The 23377-nt window shown below is 54.0% G+C and overlaps 1 protein-coding gene across 8 annotated transcripts in view; it reads right to left on the bottom strand.

Moving 5' to 3' along the window:
- The window catches only part of JAKMIP1 (janus kinase and microtubule interacting protein 1), a 141135-nt gene that overhangs the window by 67184 nt on the left and 50574 nt on the right, over positions 1-23377 (bottom strand). For all 8 annotated transcript variants that reach the window (XM_021100977.1, XM_021100982.1, XM_021100978.1 and 5 more), the window contains one exon: positions 104-370. In XM_021100977.1, the coding sequence (XP_020956636.1) occupies positions 104-232 (129 nt within the window). In that variant the 5' untranslated portion in view covers positions 233-370. The remainder of the gene's footprint in view (positions 1-103; positions 371-23377) is intronic.

Here is a 23377-nt window from a genome sequence, read left to right as displayed (position 1 = left end):
CACTGATGTCGCACCCGTGTTAAGGTGGGGCGAGCGGAGGCCCCGCCCCAGCTCGGCCCGGAACACACCCTCCACAGTATGGTTCACCGGATTCACGGCCCACCTTGCTCTTTTCCTGCTGGAACTCGATCTGAATGCTGGTCAGCTTGGCCCGCAGCTCCTCGTTGGCCATCTGCACCGCATCCATCTCCACCTCGGGCTTCTCGCCCTTGCTCCGGCCTTTCTTAGACATGCTTCCTCTGGGTTGAGACGCTGAGATCCCGTGTTCACTCCCGCCGGCCAGCCGGCGCCGCTCCCAGCTCCGCCGCCGTGCTAACCAGTCTCGCAGGGCTCAGCTCCTCCTCAGCGTAAACCACCATCACTTGGGATCCTAGGGGAGGAAAGAAGCCCAGGTCAGCAGAGGGAGAGACGGGCTGGTGGCCCCCTGGCCCCAGGCACTCAAACACCATCACAGCCAGCGTTCACCGAGGCCCCCCCCCCCCGAGCCAGGCACCTGCTCGCCCCAAGGGTGCCCCATTCTCAACACTGACCAAGCGCTCCTCCAGCTGGGGCTGTGTCCGAATCACCAGGAAGCTTGCTAAGGTGGGTCCTGGGCCACCCCCGGGAGTCTGATCTGCATGTCTCCCAAGCTCCCAGGTGAGGCTCCCAGGTGAGCACTGCTCATACAGCAGCTCTGTCTAGTCCCGTCCTGGCCGCATCAAGCTGAGACTATGCCACCGAGGCCACTATAGATCTCGGTCTGCAAATGTCAGAGAGCCTCAGCCCCCAGGAGCTTGTTTCAAAGGCAGGACCCTGAGGGAGCACAGAGCACAAAGCTCCAGGGCCTGGGAGGGGGCGGGGAACCTGGCGGTCCCTTTGCACACCACGTGACTCTAGAGCAGGGTCTAAGGACCCAACTCTGGAAACCGGGCTTTTAGACTCCCTGAAAGTTAACGTTTCCTCCTCCTTCCGCCCTCGGGACTAGCCCAGCACTGGTCACCCAGAACTGCTAGCTCTGGGCCCAGCAAAAGCATCCAAGACAGCCTGGGGGAGCAGCAGAGGCCCCGGAAGGAAGTGACTGCCAAGCCTAGAGGCCCACAGTCCCTGCCCAGCCTGATAAGCTAACAGCCCCTCCAGCACGCACCCCCCAGGGACCCGGACCTTCTGTCTGGTAGGGCTGTCCTCCCAGTCCTCGGGCTTTTGCAAAGCCAAAGCCAATAAACTAATCCCAAGTGACAGCAAGGAACACTGCATCCTGGAGGCCACACCTCTGTCACCTCGGGTTAACACGACTATATGAGGCAGGCACTGGTGCCCAGTGTCACAGACGAGCAAACCGCGGCATGCAGAGGAGGAGCGCTGGCAAGGCGGTGGTCACAACAGCCCAAAGGGAAAACAGTATTGAGCTGGTCGAGGCCCCCAGCTGGAGTTGGTGAGCAGGACTGAACCCAGCTCCCAGCTCCCAGCTCCCAGCTCCCAGGCTGCACGGTTCTGTAAGCCCAACTCTGGTGCCCCCTCTGCCTGTCACCGTTTCCCATATGACAAATATACTTATTTCTTGTCTATTTCCCCTACACCGGGATGTGAGTTTCAAGCAAGCAGGGCCTGTGTCTGTTCAGTTCTTGCTGCACCGTTTGTGCCTAGAACGGAGCCAGCACACAGGGGGCACCCCGTCAGCGCTGCTGAGCGCGTGAAAGAATGAATGAGTGACAACAGGAGACAGTTCCGAGGCACATGCCGAGTCCTGTGATGAGAGCTGGGGGCGTATAATCCTCTCAACACCTGGAGAGTGGGTACAGTTATTAGGCCCATCTTAGAGATGGGGCAGTCGAGGCACAGAGAGGTTGAGTACGCTACCTAAAGCCACACAGCTAGTAAGTGGTGCCGGGATTAACGGCCTCGGGAGAGACTGCAGAGCGGGAGGAGAACGAGAGCACTGCAGGGAGGAGAAACACCAACCTCTGGAGGTCAGGGAGGAGACACCACAGACGAGAAGGAAAACTAAACGAGAAGCCTCTAGATGGAAGGAGGAAAAGGAGAACCAGGGAAGCTGACAGAAGAAAGTGCTTCTAGAATAAGGAGGCAGTTGACAGGGGCAGCTCCTCAGAGATGAAGATGAGGACAGGAAAGTGGCCATCGGACAGCAACCGGGGGTCAGTGTACTCGGCAGGGGCTGCTTGCTGGGGTGGGAGTCGGGAGCCAGGGGAAGTGTGGGACAGGGAGCAGGGCGGGTCTCCTCAGTGCCAGCATGTCCAGCGAGCTGTACACGAGCGATGGCCATGGACTCACGTCCAGCATGACCTGCTAGCCTCGGGGCCCGGATGGCTGCCCAACCTAAAATTCCAGGAGGCAATGATGGGGGCCAGTTACACTCTTGAACAGGAGAGGGCGCTGTTTCCCCACATGCCATGAAGGATTAGCTAGGGTTCATCACTCCCGATCGATTCCAGAAAGGTACACTGTCTTCAGAGAAGAATCAACTCCATTTGCTCCGATTTGACTTATCAGAGCACAATTCATAATTCATTCCTCCCCCCTGTGACCTGCCTGCTTCTACAGCGCTGCTGCAGCACTCAGCAATCAGCCTCGGCCTTGGCAGCCCCAGGAGCAGGAAGCCCTCCTTGGACACGGCGCCCAAAAAGCAGGGTCTTCTCTTTTTTTATCCCGTCCTGTGGCCCAGCAGCCCCATTTATAGGAATGCACTTTAAGGAACCAACCAGAGATGTGGTCTCTGTAAAAACACTTGGCTGTTTTCCCAGCAACAAGACGCTCAGCCACACCAGGCGGGTTCAGTCAATTACGTCCACGCCGCGGCAGCGAACTCCACGCAGAGAAAGCATATGTCATCAAAAGTGGAAAAGCCAGAGTCGACGAACAAACATGATCTGTGACCTCAATTTTCTGAACGCTGTTTGCTCATCTTTTTCATGTGGTCACAACTATGCTTTGAGCACCTGCCGGGCGCCGGGCCCTACACCCTGCGGACCCAGAGGTGGCACAGATGGGACAGCGTGAATGGCGCGACCGCAGGTGACACTCCTTTTCCTCTTTACACTCTTCCAGGTAGAGCGAATTTTCTATTTCCATGACTGCTTTACTGAAAAAATGATGTTATTTTTCTTAAAGGCAGGTGGGTGAGCAAGTTTCAGAAAAACATCTGGATTTAGCTGAGGATACAAGAAAGAGACCCTCGCGGGCAGCTGACCCTCCAGACACAAGGGGAGCAGCTCCAGCTCCACCTGACCCCCTCCGGGCTGCCTGCGAGGGAAAGAGGCTCCCCGAGGGGAAAGGCCACGGGCCAGGCCCTCGGGACACAGCTGACTGCTCCACGGGAGGCCATCTGCAGAACGAGGCAGGACTGGGGTTGAATCTCAGCTCACACTCCTCCAGCTGGGTGGTCCTGGGCAGGTCACGGAACTTCTCTAAGACTTGGTTTTTACATCTGTTTAATGGGACCCTCGGCCCTGACTGCGTAGGGACCGGAATCTGAAGTGCTCAGCAAGGTGCGTGGCCCAGTGAAGACACTCGCCCAACAAAACAAAGCTGAATCTATCAGGAGGAGCAGTGCCAGCCTCCAGTTACCTCTGCGAAGGTCAGAGTGGCTGGGACTGGGTACCGCTGGAAGCCAGGGTATCTGGCACAGCCCAGCGGGCATCATTGCGGCTTCTCACTGGCCCGAGTATAACCTGAAGGCCCTTCCCCGGCAGCCCCTGTAATGGCCACAGAAGATGCTTTTGCAAGAGAAGGGATAACAGAGGAGGCGCTGGGCCTCGGGGAGGAAATCACCTGCCTAGGGCAGCACGGCGGGCTGGAGCTAGGGAGCCAGACTAGATCACTCCTCCGTGAGGCTGGGATGGCAACCCGGCCACAGCCAGGAGCGGGGACGGACATAGAAACCCAGGAGTGTCCGGCGCTCTGAGAGCAGTGGCTGGAGAAGCCTCCGAGTTCAGTCTGACTCCTCATTTCGATCGGAACCCCTGGACCAGCTGGACTCGAGGCCCCTTTGGTCAGGCTTTTGAAGCCCCAAATGCCGAAGGGCTAAAGGGCAGAGACAGGCGGGAACGGCATAGGCCAGACACCCAGAAAGGAGGCCATGCTTGGCGATGGCCCAATTCCCCACCCCAACCACAGCCCCTGGAAAGGTGTGTTCATGCCATCATCTCACTAGAAGCTCCGTAAACATTCTCCACTTCACAGCTGAGAAAACTGAGGCCTCGAGAGGGAACGTCACAGATGCTCCTGCTCAGAAGCCCTCAAAGACCTAGCCCACCTCTGAAGATGCCCAGCCCACCTCTGAAGATGCCTAGCCTGCCTCCAAAGATGCCCAGCCTGTCAGCTCTCACCCACCTCTCACTCCAGACCCAATATACTACTCCCCAGCAGGCCACGGCAAGAAGAACGTCCTCTCTCACCTGCTTTCATGGCCGATTCGTATTTTGCCTCCCCAGGAAGCCTCCCCAGATACTCTCCATGTTGGTCCAGGCACCCCCCACTCAGCTGCCACAACTGTAGGACGGCGGCTGCCCTGCCCCCCTGACTGTCCGCCCCTTGGGGACAAGACTTGGCTTCTATCTTTGTCTGCCTCCCCCTGTGCTCAGGCCCACGTTCAAACACACTGTTCCAGGATGAACACATTCCAAGGAGCTGAGGCCAAGCCTGCAGCTCTCGACACCACCTCAGCACCTGCCACGCGGGGGCCTCACTAGGTGCTGAGATGAACGGGCGGCAGGAGATACGTTCACCTCCTCCTCCCGGGAACCCGGGCCGGTGCCCTTGTTTGGAAAAAGGGTCCTTGCGGATGTAATGGAGTTAAAGGTCCCGCGCTGTGATGTTTGGGACGGGGGTGCGCCTCAGTGCAATGACACGCGCCTTGGAAGAGACACGGGGAGGCGAGGACATGCGGAAGCGGGGTGCGAGGGGCCCTCCGAGCGGTGCAGCCGAAACCCCCGGTGCCATGAGCACGGATGACCCCTGGAGCCGGAAGGGGCAGGGGGCTCCTCCCTGGGGGCCTCCAGAGCCAGCAGGGCCACGGACACCTTGGATTTGGACTTCTGGCCCCCAGATGGGGAGAGAGGGGTCTCTCTTGTGGCCGCTCTGATGCGGGAGTTCCTATGGCAGCCGCGGGAAAGGAAGCCACTGGGCCTGAAGGGAAACCGCTCAGGGACACATTTAGCGCCTGTTTAATGACTCCCGATAACGGGGGGCTGGGCGCCCAGCCCTGCCTCTCGCCGGGCTGCACTTCCCGCCAGCAACGAGCCAGCGCGCGGCCCGCAGGCGGAGCTCCTGGCCCTCGCTCAGGGCCTCCTACCTCGTGGTCTACGCACAATGCTGGCAAGAGGAGCCGGCTGCTCCCCCAGCCCCGAGCAGAAGGGAGACAAAAGGAGTGGCAGACGGTGCTCTGCCGAAAGCAAACACACAGACAGAAACATGACCAGAGAACAAAGATTTTTCTAGAAAGCAAAGCTTTTTCTATCACAACCCTGCCCCCCAAAATAAGAGTAAAATACTACTTCCTTTAATATGGAAAACAAAAAGCCCGTGAGGCCTAAAAATTAACTTTCTTAGGACACTCGTTCTCTAATTACAGCAAATGAACAAGGCGCTGGCTGTCCAGACTCTTCTTAACCGCTGTTTCACAGAACGGTCCGTGGCAGTTAAAAGAATGAGAAAGTTCAGCAGGGGCCATCAAGGCAAACAAATCAGGTTCTCCTAGCACATCTACTGGGCTCAGGGGTGCAGGGCGTGACGAGCGCCCAGAATGGGGACCAGGGCTCAGTCCGTCATCCCAGCCCTGGACAACCTCTGCTCTCCTGGCCCAGGACATTCCAGCCAGAAGGTGGGGCAGGCCGCACACTCGCGTGGGAACAGGGCTGGCACCAGGGCCAACCCCAGAGCAGGGGTCCCAGGGCCTCTGCATCGCATCTCAGACCCCAGGAGCTGGCAGATCTTAGAAGTGATGACAGAACAGCCACCGGCCCCAGCACATCCGGGAGCACATGGCTCCCTGGGCCCCGTCCCCAGCTCTCTGGGTGGCAGCTCAGTCCTCATACTGTTCCCAGGGCTCCTGACCCTCAGTGTCTGGCCACCAAGCCTGTCCCCTTCCACCAGTCCTCAGCAGTGTCCCCCCCTGCCGCAGCTCTGGCCAGCCCTCACCCCTTCCTGCCTGACCGTGGCCTCCCTGTCTCCTGGCCTGCACGCTGCCCCATCCAGGCTCCGGGGCAGGGGGCTGGCCTTCCCTGCCATTCCTGCCTGACAGCCCTGCTCCATGGCCCAGCCTGAGCCAGCAGTGGCCCCTGTGGGCCAGACCTGCTGCCCCCTGAAGTCCTCAGTACACGTCTCTCCCTGCCTCACAGGGCTACCTCCCGCCGCCTCCTAACTGTCCCCAGGACTCGACGTGGGCCATGCATCCCCCAGCAGCCCCCTTTGGCCCCACAGGCAAGGTCGAGGTGTCCTTGCAGCCCAAGCCCCACCAGGGTGACTCTCCGCCCCCATCCAGGACTAAGAGGCTGGCAGGACTGGGATGGTCACAGGGGACAGACTCATTTTACAGATGGGGAAACTGAGGCCCAGGGTGACAGAGGGAGTGGCAGCCCAGCCGGGAGGGGGCTCTCCACGCTGCTGACCCCACCAGGCAGTGATCAGAGCTCACCTGGAGTTTCAGAGTCTGTGGGGCTACTCCACGCAGACACCACGGGCCCGGCCCCAGCTCCATGAGGGGCCCTCGGCTCCCGTGGCTCCCTCGCAGGGCTGATGATGTCACATTCATCCTGCAGCCGGGCGCCCCCACCTGAGCTGGCTGGTGCCTCACCCAGGACCCTCTTATCCCAGGGACCACCAGGAGCCAAGACCCCCGAGCCCCTCTCTGCACACAGGGCCACCTGCGCCCACCAAGCCAGGACTCAGGCAACTTACTATCAAGGCTCCCAGCTGTGGACTCGACCGTGGCAGGATCTGCATCCTGCTGACCCCAACAAACACTGGAGGGTCTCTCGTGACGGGGAGGGTGGGTTCTATTTGTGCTCCACACACACACCGAAATGTACACATCACACAGAAATACACGCCCGACACAGAGAAACACGCCACACCCCACACATACACACACGCACACAACACACACACACACACACACACACCGAAATGTACACATCATACAGAAATACACACCCAGCACAGGGAAACACACAACACCTGGCACACACACACACACACAAAATATACACACACACCAAAATGTACACATCATACAGAAATACATGCCCAACACAAAGAAACATACCACACCCGAGCCGTACACACACCTGCCACATACACACACCACATATTCATACTGCACGTGCACACATCAGACCGAATCACACACACAATACACACACCACACACATATACCACAGAGAAGCGAGTACACAGACGGCTGAGGACCAAATGTTTGTGTCTCTCTGAAATCCACACATCGAAGCCCAGTGTCGGAAGTGGCGGTACCAGCAGGTGGGCTTTGGAAGACAATGAGGTCACGAGGGTGCAGCCCGCGGGAGTGGGAGTAGAGCCTTCCTGGTCTCAGGCTTGTGAGCACGCAGCTAGAAGGCAGCCAGGAAGGGGGCTCTCATCAGAACCTGAGCATCCGGGCACCTTGACCTTGGACCTCTGGCCTCCGGGACTGTGAGAAACATGTCTGCTGCCTGAGCCACGCAGGCTCTGAATTCCGTTACCGCAGCCCAAGCTGAGACACACACGCCAGTCCACACTCATCAAACACCACACACAAACGCCACACACATCACATACACACCACCCACACTCGCGCAGCCGTGCCAACAAGGATGAGGAAACCCCAAACATCCAGGGAGAGCATTTCTGAGAAGCGCAGACCTGCCTCTCCAGGATGCACATCAGAATTCCCAAGGAGGGGTCCCTGGGCATCCGGTGAGGCCTCCTCCAATGACTCTGGAAGGCCTGGGGCTTCAGGGTTCCTTTTATCAACAATAAAGGGAAGCACAGAATTGCAGGCCCCGAGCAGGCGGCTTCACAGCGGGCCTGCGGGCTGGTGGGACCATCATTTTCAGACTTCCACGGAGGGAGCGGGGTCGGAGGGGCTCGGGGCCGCCCAGGTCATCCCTGCAGGCAAGCCCCATCCGGCCTGGTTTACTAGCTGCCCGCTGTGGCCCACCTTGCCCCTGCGGCAGGCAGGGCAAAGGCCGTTCTCCCAGTTTAGAGATGAGAAAATTGAGGCTCAGAGACACAGCTATGCACTAAAAAGCCACACAGCAGGGTTTGCTGAAAAGCGGGTTGTTCAGGAAGGAAGTGGGTAAGCGGAGGAGGAAAGGGGAGTGGGCTGTGCCCTGGGGTGGCCCCGGGGCGGCAGAGCAGGGACTGTGCCCAGGCAGGGGAAGTCTGGCGGCTACCTGCAGACTCCTGTTAGGCAGGTCACCACAGTGACCTCACTGGCACATTGCTAAAGGCCAACTGGACAATGGCTGTGACAGTCCTTGAAGCCCGTGAAGTGGCCCAGAAACAGGGCTCTTCACTGTGTGACGAACAGACAATGCACACAGAGACCAGGTCCGCAGGCAGGTCACCTCCTCTGTCACTCCTGCAGGAGCCCCTCCTCAGCCCCCACCCGGGGCCTCCCAGCCTCTCTCACAAGGGCTCGAGTGACAGGAAGTGCCCCAATGGGGACATCTGCTCCCCAGGGCAGCCTTGACTTTAAACAACACTTCCTATTTCAAGCCAGAAACAAACAAAAAGGGCCTCCTTACAACCTCTGCTGTTAGCGCCTGCCAGCACGCGGAAGCCCCCGACGAGCCACTCCCCCTGACACCCAGAAGACCCTTTAGAGAGCCGAAGACAACTGCCCGTCCTCAATCACGGTCCCCACCTCCCTCTCCTCCAGGTGAGGTGACATGAGAAGGGGGGGCACACCGCTCATGCCTTTCGTAGGACACACCCATCCAAGCCTCCCAGTGACTAGGATGCAGGTGCCAGTGCTACCCCAGCCCCACCTTGCGGATGGAGAAATGGAGGCCCACAGGCAGGGAGTGCCCGCCCACGGTCCTGAGGTTAGAAGGGGCAGGCAGACGTGGGTGTGAATCCGGTCCGTCACTCTGCTCTGCGGTGAGTGACCTGAGTTCCCCGGGCCTCTGTCTCCTGCTCTGTGCAGTGGAGCTGGGTCACTGCTGCCAAGCTCCTAGAGAGCAGGTGCTCAGCACGGGGCATCTCTCCGTGGGGACGGGGCTGGCAAGCGCCGGTCTCTTGTGGGTGTAGCTTTTCCAAAGGTGTGGACACAGCGCTCTGCGTCCCAGAGCCGGGCAGCCGGGCTCGTGCGGTGAGTGGAGCTCAGGGGAACGAGGAGGGCAGAGGGGGTGAAGGAAGCCTGGGGCCTGGGACTCTGTCCCCACAGCAGAGAACAGAGCTGGTGGCAAATGTGCTTCTTCCAGGGGAAGAAAAGAAAGGATGTGTTGCTTGTGGACCAAGCCCAGCTCAGGGGGACACACAGGCCACACCCCTCCTCCCACCACTGGGTACACTGCCCACCTCGCGGGCAGCGCCAGCCCCACAGCGCCACCTGCAGGTTCCCTCTAGTGTCCTCCCCATTCCCTGCACCTGCCACCTGCAGCCTGGTGGACTTCAAAACAGCCTCCCTGGCCTTCCCACTCCAGTCGCCCACCTACAGCCACAGGACGAAGCCTCCTGAAGCAAAAGTCAGCCCATATCGCTCCCCTGCCCCGAAAATAGTCAAAGCAACAACAGTAATAGTAACAACATGTCAACCTGCTGTGGTCCCACATGTCACCACGGATGCCTTGTAAGGCCCCTGCCATCCCCCCTGTCGCCACATCTCCTTGTCTGCTTGCCCCGCTGGATTCTCAGCTCCTTTGAAACATCTTATTCATGTGGCCCTGCAGCACCAAGCAGGGAGCCTGCTCAGAGCAGGTGCTTGGTGACATCGGGACCCCTCTGCTGAACTGTGACTGCACCATACGCTCCTTTCACACCCAGTCCCCGCATGTCTTTACAGAAACAAAGCTCAGGCAGAAGGATTTCAAGGGACGCAGGATTCCTGAGTCCTTGATAAACCCAACCATGAAGCCACAAGCATCACGACGTGAGAACTGACGTGTGTGGGTGGGTGGAGATGCGAGTGCCCAGCAGCGGTTTTGGCTCACTTGCAGTTGGCCCCCTCCATGCCAGCTGAGCACTCCCATGGTCAAATATGGCCCTCGGCAAAATGACCTTGGCCTTGCCCTCCGGTAACCAAGCTGGGTGTAGACCTTGGCCTTGCCCTCCAGTAACCAAGCTGGGTGTAGAGAGGAGCTCGGCCGGCTGAACACGGCATTCCCTCATTTGTTTGGCACAAGCTCACTGCTCGCCTCCTACCTGCAGGCACCGTGCTGGGCACAGGCCCATGATACTGAGTGGCTGCACCCGCCCTGCCCCCGCGATGCTGACCGCCTCCCCAGCAAAGCCCCCTCCTCTCAGACTCCTGCTCCTTTGCTCTTTTCAGTATCTCTATATGCAAATCAGGGGGGAGACGTGTCCTTTGCACTTTAAAACAGCTGTAAGAAAGGTACAGGGAGATTTCTGCGTGGACCACCACTCTTCAGTCTCTGGGAAGGTATTAGGAGGTCTCCTTTGGATGGCTGCATCACCTGCCATTGTGGTTTGTCACTGTCACACCAGACACAGCATCAGCATGTCACCTCTGTTCACACATCATGGTCAAGATCATGCGGAGGGCTGCAGCTGGACACTAGGGGACACCACCTTCAACAGCGGCAGGAGGTCCCAGGAATCTTTGGACAGCCTTTGTCACCTGTCCCTAGCATGTCCACCTTGACATGTCCCAAAGAAATAAAGTTCACCAAATTTGGGGAGAGAAGGCCTCTGTGAATTCAGCAGACTGGAACACCAGGACTCAAGGTCAAGGACCCACAGAGGGCACATCTAAACTCATAGATGCCATCCCCCCCCCAAAAAAAAAAACAACAAAGAAACCCAACTGGGGCAATACTGTGCAGTTACTTGCCCCGTGGCCACTTTGGAGAAGTCCTGCCCAGTGAAAATGGGAGAGCTCTACGTAGGAGGAAAGACAGAAGAAAAGAATGAGGGAGGGAGGCTGGGAAGGAAGACAGGGAGAGGAAGAGCACAGGAAGAATGCAATCAAACGTCCAGCTTCCAGTCTGGTGTGTAAGGAGCTTGGGGGTCATAACTCTCATTCACACAAGAGAAAAGCTGAACAAACTGAAAATCGGTCACTTTCCTTATATCCAGCAGAGAACTGAGGTCACAAGGTAAACTGCTGCAGGTGAGCAGACACAGAGAGTCACAGCTTAGCAGAAACCCAGGAGCAGAAACCTCTGTGGGAACCAGTTCAGGGTCTTTTACCAAACACTACTTGTCCCATATTCAACAACAATGACAAATGACAAAGCATATTAAAAGGAAAAAAAAAATCCAGTTTGAAGAGACAGAGCAAGCATCAGAACCAGACTAAGATATGATGTTGGAATTCTCTGACTGAGACTTTAAAATAACTATGATCAATATGCTAAGGGCACTAATGGAAAAAGTAGACAATACACAAGAATCGATGGCTAATGTAACCAGAGATGGAAATTCTAAGAAAGGACCAAGAATTTCTAGCGATCAAAAGCAGTGTGATGGAAATGAAGAGTGCCTCTGATGGGCTCATTAGTAGGCTGGACATGGCTGAAAATCAGCAAGTTTGAAGATATATCAATACAAACTCTCCAAATTGAATAGCAAATTTTAAAAACACTGAAATAAACAGAATAGAATATCCCAGAATGTGGGATAATTACAAAAGTTGTAACATGCATAATGGGAAAAGAAAGAGAGAAAGAAACAGAAGAAATACTTAAAGCAATAGTGCCTGAAAATTTCTGAATATTAATAATACCAAACTACAAATCTGGGACGCTTAGAGGACACTAAACAGAATAAATGCCGAAAAATCTACGCTTAGGCATACCCATAATGAAGCTGCAGAAAATCAAAGTCTTGAAAGAAGTCAGAGGGAAAACCACCTGACATATTGAGTAGCAAGGAGAAAAAATTATATCGAACTTTTCTTCAGAAGCCACACAAGTAAGAAGAGAATGGAGGGAGATTAAATTTAAAGTATTGAAGGAAAAAATCACCAACCTAAAAATCTGTATCTTGTACAATTATCCTTCAAAGTGAAGGAAAAATAAAGACCATCTCAGACAAAGTTTGAAGACGTCTGTTACCAGTAGATCTGCCTTGAAAAAGTGTTAAAAGAAGTTCTTCTGAGAGAAGGAAAGTGACATAGGTCAGAAACAGATCCACATAAAGAAAGAGCATTAGGTAAGGAATAAATGAAGGTAAAATAAAAGCTTTCGTTTTTCTTATTCTTAACTGATCTAACAGATAGTAATGTTCAAAATAATAACAGCAACAATACATTCTGATTAGCTTCTGGATAAATGAAATGGATGGCAGCAATTTATCAAAAAAGGGAGGGAGGAAATAGAAATACTTTGCTATAAGGTACTTACACTACACATGAAGCAATGCGGTGTTATGTGAAAGTGGACTTGGGGAGTTCCCTGGTGGTCTAGTGGTTAAGGACTCGGCATTGTCACTGCTGTGGCTCGGACTGCTACTGCGGCTCGGGTTCCATCCCTGGCTTGGGAACTACACATGCCACAGGTGCAGCCAAAAAAATAAATAAGAAAATAAATAAAAATAAGGAAGCACAACTGACATACGAAGAAAGGAGAGAGAAAAATGGAAACATAAAATGCTAAATTAAAACCAGAGAAAGCAGAAAGAGAATAGAAGATAAAAACAGAAATAGGGTCAAAAATAAAAAAACAGGAGTTCCTGTCATGGCTCAGTGGTTAGCAAACCCACTAGAATCCATAAGAACACGGGTTCGATCCCTGGCCTTGCTCAGTGGGCTAAGGATCTGGCATTGCTGTGAGCTGTGGTGTAGGTTGCAGACATGGCTCGGTCCTGCATTGCTGTGGCTGTAGCATAGACCAGCAGCTTCAGCTCTGATTGGACCCTAGCCTGGGAACCTCCATATGCCATGGGTGTAGCCCTAAAAAGACAAAAAAAAAAAAAAAAGACCAAAAAACAAAAAACAAAACAAACAGTAACACATACGGTAGATGTTAATCCAGCTGTATTAATAATCCCTTTAGACATCAGTGGTCTAAGGGCTGCAATGTACGGCATGGTGACTGGCCGACAACACTGCTGAATATTTGAAAGATGTTAACAGAGTGCAGCTTAAAGTTCTCAGCACAAGAAAACTAATTTTTGCAACTGCGCCTGGTGATGGAGGGTGACTACACTCATTGCGGGGAGCATTCTGCAATATATTTAAGTGTTGAACCACGTTGCCCATCTAGAACCATTGTAATATGTCCATCATACCTCAATTGAAAAACACCGATGGTCTAAATCCACCGACTAAAAGTCAGACTGTCAGAGTAGCTCAAAAACAAGACTCATTTATAGGTTGTTGACAAGAAAACACTCACTTTCAGGACTCATAGCCAACTTCTGCACATTCATAGTCAATGAAAGGAAATGAAAGTTCAAATTCACAACCAACACTGTTAATCTCTCAACAGTAACACGATCGCTAATGTACAACCAAAAAGACACGGCTCACACCCTTGGAATTAAAGGTCTTTGGAATACATTCAGTAAGATAAAAACTGCATGATAAAAAGGATAGTCCAGAAGCACATTATAAAAGAACCCAAAGAGCACAAAAATCATAACGATGGTCTAAATTAAATCACACACAATGACAAAGCCCATGCCAACTAGAACGGTGAGGTGAGCTAGGCAGGACTTCTCAGCGTGTGCTCCTGAATATTTCATGAACAGACCTCAGACCCTCTTCACGATAAACGGGAAGGTAAATCTGCTCACAACTTCTTCGTAAGGCTTAGAAGACTCAGAAGTATAAGATTTTGTTTCCATATGAAAAAAGTCTATACTTTGAGAGGGAGGGAGGGTGAGAGAGAGAGAGAAGGGGCCAATGTTCAACCCAACTCCATAAAAAGATGTATTAAAAGTCTACAAGGAAATGAAGCCTTCCTTGTATGTGCAATCAGACCTCCTTTACCCTCTGAACTCTGTTCCTTCCTCGGGTCTCTTGGCAACCAGGATACAAACACTCAGTGGTGGGGTGGGGAGAGGCTCAGCTTTATGGAGTTTCCTGCAGAGCCAGAAGCCCCGGGACTGTGCTGTCCATCAATGCCACCTTCTCTCAGGCCCCTACACCTCTGGAAGTGGGGTCCCTGTGTGCTCAGCAAATCCCCCCACGTGCTTCCCTCCATTTCCCAGACTCCCTTGCAACAGGTGGGGTCATGTGACTTCCCAGCCAATGATGTCTGAGTGACAATGACTTGGGTCACCTTTGTGCTGAGGCACATGAGAGCCCATGTGGCTTCTCTTCTCTCTCTTCCTGCTGCAGACAGAGACCTTAGAAGCCACCTGCTGGGCTGGTGGTGTGACCAGAGCGGGAGGGCTGGGTCCCTGAACCACCTGCTGGAGGAGAGCCCCAGTGGACCTGGAACTGACATCTCAGGGTACCTCTGTCACCACAGCATGGCCTCACAAACCTAGCTGACACCCTCTCCCTAAAATCCCACCTGTCTGTCTTCTTCAAAATTCAGCGTGGGCATCACCTCTCCCTGGGAGGTGTCACGGATGTCACTTCCTACCCCAGACTGGGTGGGGAGCTTCCTCTGCACACACAGCCCCTGGGCTTCCCTTCCTCACAGGCCTGATCACACTGTATTAGAACTGTTCCCCCACCAGACGGGGCACTCCATGGCAGCAAGGCCCTGGCATGTGCCTCCACCTCCCGAGAGCGGGCCTCAGTGCCTGACCCAGGGTAAAGCGGCGGGCAAGGGCCTGTGACGCTGCCGTGTCCTCCTTCACACATACAGCACACGGCCTGGGAGAAGAGAGATAAACCTACCCCCCTCCCACCAGACCCCCAAGTCCAGGAGGGAGGGGTGACATGCCCATAAATGATCACACCCCAAAGAGAAAATGGTAATGAGAGGTAACCGCTGGGGATGCCCAGAGGCAAGAGAGGTGGCTTTCAGCTGGGGGCTGAGTGATGGACGCAGCGTCTGAGCTGGCCCCAGCAGCACAGCAGGACCTGGGCAGAGAGATGAAAGACGCGGGGCGCATCTGCTTAGAGTCTGGGGGGCCAGGGCAGCAGGGCTCAGTCTCCCCGAGAACCACTCCTCCCCCCTCCTCCAGCTGTGGATGCCACTAGGGCTGACCCAGCCCCCTCCAGGGATGGGCACTCCCACCACGAACACGGCCCTTGGCAGAGGAAATAACCTACTGCCCTAACATCACTGCATCAACAATCACAAGCCTCCTGAGAAGTCATTCACGGCCCCAGCGGACACGGGGGAAAACGGAGGCTCTGAGAGCCACAGCCTGCCTGTGCTTGAACCCAGACCTTTGAAAGCTGTGCCCATGGGTTCGTCCCCAAAGCCCTGCCCAAAAGAACTGCTGGCTCTGACCAAAATTCTACAAATGCTTTCGAATAATCACCGAACACCGTGGTGGAGACCGGGCTTGGGAGAATTAAGAAATGGTGGGAGGGGGAGAATCACTCAGTGAATGAACCATTCCCTCAACGCTTGCGGAAGTGCTCTGGCTTCCAGCAGGCATCTATCAATTCATATTTTGGTCTGTTTAAACCCAAATTGCCGTGAGAATAGTTAAACACCCTTGAAAGCTCCTATTTCAGCACCCCAGTGATAAGAGCTCCCTCGGGGAGCAGGAAATGAGGGAAGAACCAATTAAGGACCTGTGAGAATGCGCTAAGTGTTTGCAGAGTTGTCTCCTTAACCTCAAGGTCCTGAGAGGGAGGCTTGTTCGGCACACTTGGTACACAAGACGACCGAGGCACAGAGAGGCCGAGCCACCGCCCAGGCTCACACAGCCAGAAAGGACTCCTGCCACGTGGCCCCCAACCTGTACCCTTCTGCGTGCGTTTCGTACTTCTGACGGGCTTAGTACTAGCTAAAGCCGCACTCAAGGAAAGACTCTAGATTTCCAAAGAATGGCAAACCCATCAGGTCCGCTCCCCTCGGCCCACCAACAGACCAGAAGCCACCCAGCGGAGGGTCCCCACTGCACCCGAAAGCGCTTCCCAACAGCCTGCAGAAACCACACGACAGCGACCGGCCATGCTCTGTGTTCAATCCGCAGAACTCAGTCGACTACCCATTTGACAGCTGAGCAAAGTGAGGCTCAAGGAGAGGAAGCAGGAGCCACGACCCCACCGGGCCTGAGCCTCTGAGCCTCCTCTGCGCCCACGTGGCGGCCCCTCCACCCCGCCTGGTGGGGGAGTGATAACCACTTCTCCCCCCACCACCTCCCACTCAACCCCACACCGTCAGAGTGAGGGCTGCTTGTCACCTTGCCTGGTGGCACTCCTCTCCTGGAGGCCGGGGACACAGCCCACGCAGCCCCGCCCCTCTGCAGAATGGACAGATGCCCTGCCCGGTTCTCAGTGCCCAGCCTCGGGCTCACCCGGCTCTGCTGAACCGAAGGGGCTGAGAGAAAGCGGGCTGTCTTAACAGGGGCCAGCACGCCTTTAGGCTGCACGTCTGGTGTCTTGGCTGAGATTGAGAAAATACACAAGGCTCTGCCCTGTGGAACCGTCCCCGCGTCACACCCGCTCCAGCTCCCGGAAGCTCTGGGGAGCACCCTGAGGCCCATGCGCCCTTGTACTGCCACCTGCCGCCCTCCGCCAGCACCTGCTTCCCTGTGTGACAGCCCCTTTTAAAGGGGCTCAACAGAGTGGCTTCCGTTATCTGCAGCTGAACACGGATGGAAACAGGGAGGACCCAGAAAACCGGGTTAAAGTGGAAGAGGGACCCACAAGGCACTCTTACATGACACGGCAGCAACCCCAATACTTTGTTGCTATGAACAGACAGACCCTACCTCACCTGCACGCCACTGAGGGAACCTCTCATTCCAGACCCTCGGGCAGTGGAGTGGGGGGTTCTCAAGGGCGGCTCTGGCATCAGACTGAACTAGGATCCTGACCCCACCCCTCATCGGCTGTGTGTCTCTGGGCAGGTTACCTGTCATCTCTGGGCTTCAGTTTCCCCACCTGGAAAAATGAGGAAAGTGATAATACCTACCCCACGGGGGTGGGCCCCTCTGAGGACAGCGTGAGTTGCATTAACTAGGTGACCGAATCGTCATTTAATTATTAATTATTGTTATTCATATGATGAGTATAAATAATTGATTCATAAGTATTACATGTTCATGGTGGAAAATATGAAGAAAACAGATACAGATGAGATTAAAAATCACCTATTCCCCCACGCCTCTGGGAACAATCATTATTAACTCTTAACGGTTCCATCAGCTAACGTTAATAATTCATACACATTGACACACACTCGCGCATGCACACACACAAGCGTGCACGCACACCACAGCAAAGGCCAGCCTGCTCCCCGCTGGACCCTCTAAAGCCTGGGCACTGCCCCCTCCCAGCTTCGACCTGTGTTTGAAGGTTTCACATGGGCTTCAAGATTTCATTTGTTAAAAGGGTCCCACCCCAGCTAAAAAAGAAAGCATTTGAAAACCACAGTGTCAGAAGATTTCAAGGACATTGCAAAATGTTCTCGATGTGTGTTACAGGTGAAATTCCTCGCCCTCCGGAGAAGAACCTCTGTGTTGAAGACTTAGCCCGAGGACCTCAGACTGCGACCTTGTGTGGAGATGCGGGCTGGAGCGGAGTAATTGGGATAAAGCGGGGTCTGCAGGGTGGGCCCTGACCCGGCAGGACTGGGGTCCTTATAAAAGGGGAAACTTGGCAGCAGACCCAGGGGCAGGGGCCTGCGAGGATGAAGGCGGAGATCAGGGGAGGCATCTCTCAGCCAGGGAGCCCCGAGAAGGGCCAGCAGACCCCCAGAAGCTGGGGAGAGAGGCCTGCAGCAGATGCTCCCTCACAGCCTCGGAAGGCACCTGCCCTGCCTCGGACCTGCAGCCTCCCGAATGGGGAGAGCAGAACCTGCTGTCAGGTCAGCCGGTCCAGCCTGCGGTCCCTTCGTCCCGCAGCCACAGCAAATTAATGCGGTGTATTTACGGAGCAGTGGGAGGGCATATAAACTACGTCTCACTTTAAGGGACCATTTCACACACACACAAAGAGCGAAAAGAGGCTGGAGGGAGGGCGGCAAAGGTCAGGACGGCTCTCCAGCTGGACATCCAAGCTGCTCCCCGCTGTCCCTCGCCTTTCTCTTTGGGGGGTGGGGCCGTTAACAGTTGTGGGCCAGACCCCCTCCTCACACACTGTAGGCACACCTACCCCCCCATGGAGTGGCTGCTGGGATGCGGGGCCCACCGCCCCCCACACCAAGGGGTGTGTGTGCCCAGGGCCCGAGCCATCAGCACCAGGCCTGGCAGACCTCGTCTCCATGGGTCGTCTTGAGGCTGTTCCCGGGGATGCGGACTGGCCTTTCTTGGCCTCATCTCCTGAGTCAGGGTTGGGCCCACCTGCTGAGACAACAAGACTTTTCATCCCTTCTCCATCTGTCTGCTCCAAATTCTCCACAACGAACACGTAATACCTGTGCATAAAAGCGGGATTAAAAAATGCTCAGACGGAGTTCCTGTCGTGGCACAGCGGAAACAAATCTGACTAGGAACCATGAGGTTGCAGGTTCGATCCCTGGCCTCGCTCAGTGGGTTAAGGATCCTACATTGCTGTGAGCTGTGCTGTAGGCCGGCAGCAACAGCTCCGATTAGACCCCTATCCTGGGAACCTCCATATGCTACAGGTGCGACCCTATAAAGACAAAAGACAAAATAAATAAATAAATAAAAAATGCTCAGACAACTTGATAGATAGCATTTCTCAGATCTGGTGGTAGGTACCCTTTGGGCATCAAGAAAAATGGAATTAAATGAGAATTGCAAGAGAGATAATTAATGTTCCAAAGTCCACAGTAAGCTCTTACCGGGTGTGAAGCGCCTGAGCACCTGGCGTATGGCAGACACTCAAAGACAGTGGCCTTCTTCCCCGTGCTTTAGAGAATCAGAGACTGATGCTTTGAGAGGGAAAAGCACTTTCCAAAGACCCAGAGGGAGCCAGGTCTGTGGGACCTGTGGCCCCAGGACAGCCTGGGCTCCATGCCTGGCGTGAACGGAGGGCGCCTGCCCCTCTGTCTCGACCATCACTCATCACCCCACGGAGAATGAGAAACAGCTCCGGGCGTGGAAAGCGGTGTGTACCTGAAACCCTCCCCGAGTCTCCCCTTAACCAACCAAACACCAACTGTGTTCTCCCATCCCTCCACGCGGTTAGGGCCCCAGCCACCCCACCCCGTGCCTGGCCTGCGAGTCCCCGTCCCCAGCTCCTCTGCCCATATTCTCCTTCCTCTTAACATGTTGGGAGCTATTTGGGCACCGAATGGAAAGTCCCCCAGGACACAGACGCTGAGGACAGCTATTGACCTGTGGGCCAGCGCTGGCTCTGGGTGACCTTGGCAACCACTGCGGGAGGAGGTGGGGGAGCATCAGTGGGGAATCCGCTCCAGGCTCCACGAGGGAACATCCAGCCCCCGAGGCGTCTAGTGGAGCTTAGGCTTCAAAACAGTGCTGATCAGTTTTCCCCTTCAGTTTAAAAGTCACATTACTCCACTTTAGGGACTTGGGAAAACACAGAAACGGAAAAAGCAGAGGAAAAGAAACTTCTCCCATGTCCCACTACCCTACCCTGAGCGCTCGTAATGCTCCGATTTCTTCTCCCAAGTCTGTCTTGTTTTTCTAGGTGGACTGTTTGCTTACTTTTCAAACTCACGTCCATGGATCACTTTCTATCTTGTCTTCTCTCCTTCACCTCATAAACTAAGCATCTTGCCAGAGACTCCGAAGCGTGGCCATGCCACGGGCTCCTCCATTCTGATGTTTGGACAGTGGGTTATTTCCAGGGCTGCTTTGCTGAAAGGAACTGCCCTGAACCTCCCCTTCCAGGCACTTCTGTGCCTGTTTAGAATTATTCCCTTCCCAGGAGTGGGTTCACTGGCCAAACATCGCAAGCTTTCAAGGGGGCTTGTACTCGTTGAGATGTCCACGGTCAGCAGTCGAGGCTAGCCAGCCCAACCCGGGAGCCCTGTGTCTTCATGATGTGTAGTTTCTCACATTCTGCTCTTTTCTTTTCTTTCTTTCCTTTTTTTTTTTTTAAGGGTCGTACCTGCGGCATGTGGAAGTTCCCAGGCTCGGGGTCGAACTACATCACAGCAAAGCAGGACCCAAGCCACGTCTGCAACCTACACCACAGCTCACAGCAACACTGGCTCCTTAACCCAATGAGCGAGGCCAGGTATCAAACCCGTGTTCTCACAGATACTAGTCAGGTTCATTACCAATGAGCCACGACGGGAACTCCAAATTCTGCTTTTTATGAGTCTAGTGTTTTCTAAGTGACTTTTTTTTTTTTTTTTGCACTATCAGCCAGAGCACTGCATTGATCTGTCACACAATAAAATTCTAAGTAGACTTGGTGATACTAAAAAGCTGGATATCTTGATTTTGTTTCATATTATTAGTTTTTTGTTTTTTGTTTTTTTTCGCTTTTTAGGGCCGCACCTGCAGCATATGGAGATTCCCAGGCTAGACGTCAAATTGGAGCTACAGCTGCTGGCCTATGCCACAGCCACAGCCACACAGGATCCAAACCACATCTGCAACCTACACCACAGCTCATGGCAATGCCAGATCCTTAACCCACTGAGCGAGGCCAGGGATTGAACCCGCATCCTCACGGTTTCTAGTCGGATTCTTTTCCACTGCGCCATGACGGAAACTCCTTATTAGTATTTTTAAAACTAGCATATCAGAACATCACTACTCACATTCCCCTTTGCAGTCCTTAAAATATATGCCGAGACACTGCTCTCAGACTTTGGAGGCAGCTGGCATGGGGGGTCAAGTTCATGGCCTCTGGAGTCTGACATAAGGATTCCACTGGACAAAGACGGACAGCTCCCAGCACGGGGCCCGGCTGCAATCAGCACTCAGTCCACAGAGGCTGAGATTATTCTATGACTGAACCACCAACAGACACACTCATCTAAACAGCTCCAGCGCTGTCTGCAAGGTCTCTAAGAAGTGACGAAAGATATTGTGGGATTTTCAATGACCTCGGAGATAATCACTCAACCCCATTGTTTACATATGAGGAAACTGAGGATGGAAAAGTTAAATGACACAGTTGGAAATGACAGAGGTTGACTCGGAACCCTGGCCCCCCGCCCCGTGTGTGTGTGTGTGTGTGTGTGTGTGTGTGTGTGTGTGTGTGTGTGTGTGTGTGTGCGTGTGTGGGTCCAACTATACCATCCACACAGAGAGACAAATTACCCTGATGCTTCCGGGGCAGCATGGGGGACTCTCAAAGACTCGGGTTCAGCACCCACTCTGGCCCTGCCTGGCTGGGTGACTCTGGGCAAGTCACTTAACCCCTCTGAGTCTTGGTTGCCATTTGTAGAGGCAATGACAGCTCTGCCTGTGAGGATTAGAGGAATTACCACAGGAAAGCACTTTGCCCAGTGCCCGGAAAAGTTTGCAGAAAATGTTAAGCCTTTGTTCTTCTGTCTTTATGCTCCTTTGAATACGTTCTGAACGCTTTCCGCTTTCCGAGCAGGGGGCGTTGAGGCCTCCTGTCTGAACTGGGATCGCGTCTGGAAGTGCTCCTTCTGCCATCACCGAGCCTCAAGGCTCAGCTGCCACAGACTCCTTCTGGGGCCCTCTCTGGGCTCAGGCTGATCAGGGTGGCCAGGGCGCCTCTGGGTCCAGCAGGCACCTCCTCACACTCCAAAACAAAGGCCAGAGGCAGGCTTGCTGGAACCATCCCACGTCCCACTTAGCCTCTTAGTTTCCCTATGGGCCTGGGATACTCTTTTTTCAATTTTAAGTTAATTTGGTCATCTCTCCTAGAACGGCAGATCTCAAAGTATGGTTCTTGGACCAGGAGCATCAGTGTTGACTGCAGCCGGGCCCCGTGCTGGGAGCTGTCTGTCTTTGTTCAGTGGAATCCTTGTGTCAGACTCCAGAGGCCATCGGGGAGCATCGAGCAACATATAAAAACAATACCCCACAATCAAGTGGGATCGATCCCAGCAATGGGAGGAGTTTTAACACGCCCTCTGAATGATCCTGATGCATGCCGCAACGCAGTGTTTTGGTTTTTTAACTTAAATGGGAAACAAAAGAAGAGTCTCACAGGGACTCTCTGGCCGTCTGGGTACGATGAAGGCCAGCAGGGCCCAGGGCCAGACCAGCCAGCCCCCCTGCTGCTTCCTGGTGCAGGATGGCTCAGGCGAGCACCTTCCCTCTCCTCAGGCTCCTCATCTGGAACATGGGACCACAGCACCACCTCCCAGCATCCACGGGATGAAAGGGGAGATGCTGAGCCAGGCTCGGCACAGAGTCTGGGGTGGCGAGACTGGCTTGGGGGGAAAGAGCTTCGCCAAGATGCCTGCAAAGGTCTGATATGGACAAAGTGTCCACCTTTCCTCCCTGCGTATCCTTATATTAAAAGGTTGCAAATCTGATGTCATTTCATCCTTTAAAAGTCCTGGCCTTGTCAGCCATTCCTTTCCAACTCAGGTAAAACTATAACGCCGCAACAAAGGGATGAAAGCCGTTATACATTAAACATACTTCACACCTAGATACAGAGAAAGCCCAGGTCTAGACGGCTTCATGAGTGAATTCTACCCAACATTAAAGAAAAGTCAATACCGGTCTCTTACAAAAAGTCAGAGAGGTAAACACCTCCCAGTTCGTTGTATGAGGACAGTATTACCCTGATACCAAAACCAGGCAAAGACATCACAAGAAAAGAAAATCACAGAATAATATCCCTTAGGAATACAGAGGCAGAAATCCTCAACAAACTGGTAGAAACAGAAGTGGAGCAACATATAAAAACAATACCCCACGATCAAGTGGGATTGATCCCAGGAATGCAAAGTTAGTTTAATATCCAAAATGAATCCCTTTCATATACTTTATTAATAGAATAAAGGAAAAATCCTCATGACATCTTAATGCAGAAAAGGCATGTGGCAAGATCTATTACCCTGTCATGATAAGAGCACTCAACAAACCAGGAACAGAAGGGAACTTTCTCAATGAAGTAAAGGGAGTCTCCAAAAATCCACAGCTAATTCACACTCAGTGGTGAAAGACCAAAAGCTTTCCTTCGAAGATCAGGAACAAAACAAGAATGTCTATTCTCATTACTTCTATTCAACATTACGCTATAGGTTTATCCAGGGCAATTAGCCAAGGAAAAAAAAAGAAATGGGAGTTCCCGTCATGGTGCATCGGAAAC

The sequence above is a fragment of the Sus scrofa genome, chromosome 8, assembly GCF_000003025.6.
Source record: "Sus scrofa isolate TJ Tabasco breed Duroc chromosome 8, Sscrofa11.1, whole genome shotgun sequence".
Classification (NCBI taxonomy): domain Eukaryota; kingdom Metazoa; phylum Chordata; class Mammalia; order Artiodactyla; family Suidae; genus Sus; species Sus scrofa.
Note: the sequence above shows the minus strand (reverse complement) of the source record. Positions and strands in the feature narration are given on the sequence as shown.